Below are 2,899 nucleotides of genomic sequence, written 5' to 3' on the forward strand. Positions count from 1 at the left end.
TCTTCCTCATGTGTGAGAAGGAACTGACTTATAATTAGGTTGTGGCTCACCAAAGTTCTTTGAAGGAAGGGCGTCTGTTCTGCAGCATTACAGCGCTGAACGCCTACACACTCTGGCATCTGCCATGGATACAACAACACATGAAGTCTGTGAAGTCTGCTCAATGCAGTTATTTAAAGTTTGTGAAAATTATAATGTGTTGATACTAGGTGTGAGGCAGGTGACAGTATAATCAATTCAGCTCACCTTCGTCTGTTTAAATACCAGCTTTGTTCTGTTCTGGGTACTCATCGTACCTGATACTCGAAGGCACCATGAAGACATTGACTGCCTTGCTCCTTGTGAGTCTTCTAGCTCTTTGGATAGGATTTCCTACCACTGATTGTACTGGAATCGCATTTGGTAAGACACAAGGACAGCTGTTGGGCTGAAGATTGGATCACGAGAGCATGGGGCAGCAAACCCTATTGTAGCAGCACTTGCTTTCATGTCATTAGATCAGCAGGGAAATGCTCTTTGCACATGGAAGCAGTTCTGAGTTCTGTAGGAAGGACTAACATAACAATTCAGTTGCTTCCACACAGCAATTATTCTCTGTTGCACACTCATTGCTGCTACAAATGCAAAGGCTCTTGCAATGGCAATGGAATGTCTTTGCAGGGGTTTCCTCAGTGTTTTCATTGGTATGCCTGCCATTCCCTTCATGCACACTGCTGGAGGGGGCCTTTAAAAATGGTAGTAACTATATGTACACCATAGCCATATAGCAACTACCAATTTTTTAAAAAATGCCTGTTGGTGGTAGGAGGGGGAAATGGTGGGTGAGACTGAATAGGGAGGGGGAATGGTGTTGATATGAGTGAGGAGGTTGGGAAATCCACATGTTTCTGTCTACGTGGTGGGCAAACCCACTTTGACGATGATCTTCCTGGAAAACCTGAAGCAAAGTGGGTTTTGGAAACATTGGAGCAAACCAAGGAAAACCATGGAAGAAGAAAGATCGGAAGGTGACATTGTGTGAATGCTCTGAAAAAAACCTTCTCCAGTTTGAGAGGCAGGGTACAGCAAAAACATTTGTATGGAAGCAGCCTAACTTTCCTTCACCTGAGACTCAACATATGTGGGGAAGGCGAAAAAGCCTTCTCCAGTTTGAGAGGCAGCAAAAACATGCGTATGGAAGCAGCCTAACTTTCCTTCAGAGGCAACACCTGAGACTCAACATATGTGGGGAAGGCATAGTGGAAGTCATTCCTCATGATAGTCAATCTGACTTCTTTAGAAATACAAGGCATATATTTTGGGACATTTATATTTATATTTTTGGACATCTACAGGAGTGAATCAACACGTATTTTTGTTAGCTAATATTGACAGGGACTTTACACAAAAGGAAGCTGTCTTTGGTTTTGCAACAGCAGAAGTATTTCATGTGGTTGTGTGACTGAATAACCAATGACATCTATCTATCTGTCTGTCTATTGCTTATTTGTACCTTGTTTTAATCATTCCTACACCTTTGTTCTCATCTACCGTTTAAACAAAAGTGCAGATGTGAAACGTATGTTACATAAGGTCTGCAGGAAAGCCAAGTAACATTCTGGCTCCACTGTTTAGTTTGTAAAATTGTAAAACCAGGATTCAGTTGACAGACAGCCATTCAAACCTTGTGTTGCCTTGGCAAATGATGGTTTGCTACCTCCTCTTTGAAAACCATAGAGCTTTGGGTGAAATCTAAGTTGGCACAAGGCATGGTAATGTTACTTCCGGTTATGTAGCCAGAAATGATGTTGTAGCCTTGGAAGATCTTCATTTTGCACCCCTATTTTTCCCTGCTGCCCCAGTGAGGGGAGCTCTGATGGGGGTTTCTCTTCCAGTTGCAGGCAAATGGCAACCCTCGCGATGGGAGTGATGGATAGACAGGATGGGAATTGCCATCCCATAATCCACCACCTGAAGTGAATGTATCAGTACTGCTGTTTATATGTCACATCTTAGTTAATCAGAAGCATTTGTTTAATATTTAAAATTGGACAAAGGCTTAGCAATGAGTCATTAGGAGAGACTTCGTAGCAACAGATACTTATCAGTGGCTGTTTGCTCAGCATAAATTTGAATAGATATGGAATGTATGCAGTACATACAGACAGTCAGGACTTGAAGGATCGGTGTACAACCTTAGTGGTTGCTAGGAGTATGCAAAAATTGCATTTTGTCATTTAAGAAGAAGAGCTGTTTGTAATGATTAATTAAATGATTAGTGAATACGTTTTGTAGTTATTTCCATTGGTTTTAATGGAAAATAAATTTCTAGTATTTTCTTCATGAAATCCTTGGGAATTACAGCCCCAGGGAATCTCCCTTCTGAATTCTAGGCAGGTAGGTTAAAATGTCATCATTTTATAGGTGATTAAATTGAATCACAGAGCAGATGCAGGAGAAGATACTGCATTAATTGGCATGTGAGAGTTTTCTCTCCTGGGATCCTCAAGTCTGCAGTGGGGAGGGTGTTTTTGCTTTGTTCTTTTTTAACAAAAAGACAAGTGGGTTGGCAATGGGAGGCAAACCCTGCCCTTGCCTTGATAAACACGATGGATTTCAGTATTTTTCTCCCAGTCCAACTGTCTTCTGAGACTGGAACTGGATTGGGAGAAAATGTGCTTCAAACAATGCACAGCAGCAACATCAGCTCACTACTTTACATGTGAACCAGCTCATATCAGCCTCCCCCCACTGTTTTTAAATAAAATAAAGATGTCCAAGAGAGCTTAGATCCTTGAACCAGCACTTCCCCCTCACATAAAGAGGTCTGAAAATTTTAATATCGTGTATTCCTTCCACTCATATCTCCCAAGTGCAAATTGCCTATCATCTGGGAAAGAAAGCCTTTAAATACCTGTCA

General features: G+C 41.5%; 1 protein-coding gene across 1 annotated transcript in view; it reads left to right on the top strand.

Moving 5' to 3' along the window:
• The first annotated feature begins 301 nt into the window (after positions 1-301).
• LOC107116158 (waprin-Enh1-like) overlaps positions 302-2,899 on the top strand; it is a 9,682-nt gene continuing 7,084 nt past the window's right edge. Inside the window, exon 1 of the mRNA XM_015418030.1 lies at positions 302-402. Within this exon, the coding sequence (XP_015273516.1) occupies positions 315-402 (88 nt within the window). The 5' untranslated portion in view covers positions 302-314. The remainder of the gene's footprint in view (positions 403-2,899) is intronic.

The sequence above is a fragment of the Gekko japonicus genome, unplaced genomic scaffold, assembly GCF_001447785.1.
Source record: "Gekko japonicus isolate JY-2015 unplaced genomic scaffold, Gekko_japonicus_V1.1 scaffold1270, whole genome shotgun sequence".
Lineage (NCBI taxonomy): Eukaryota > Metazoa > Chordata > Lepidosauria > Squamata > Gekkonidae > Gekko > Gekko japonicus.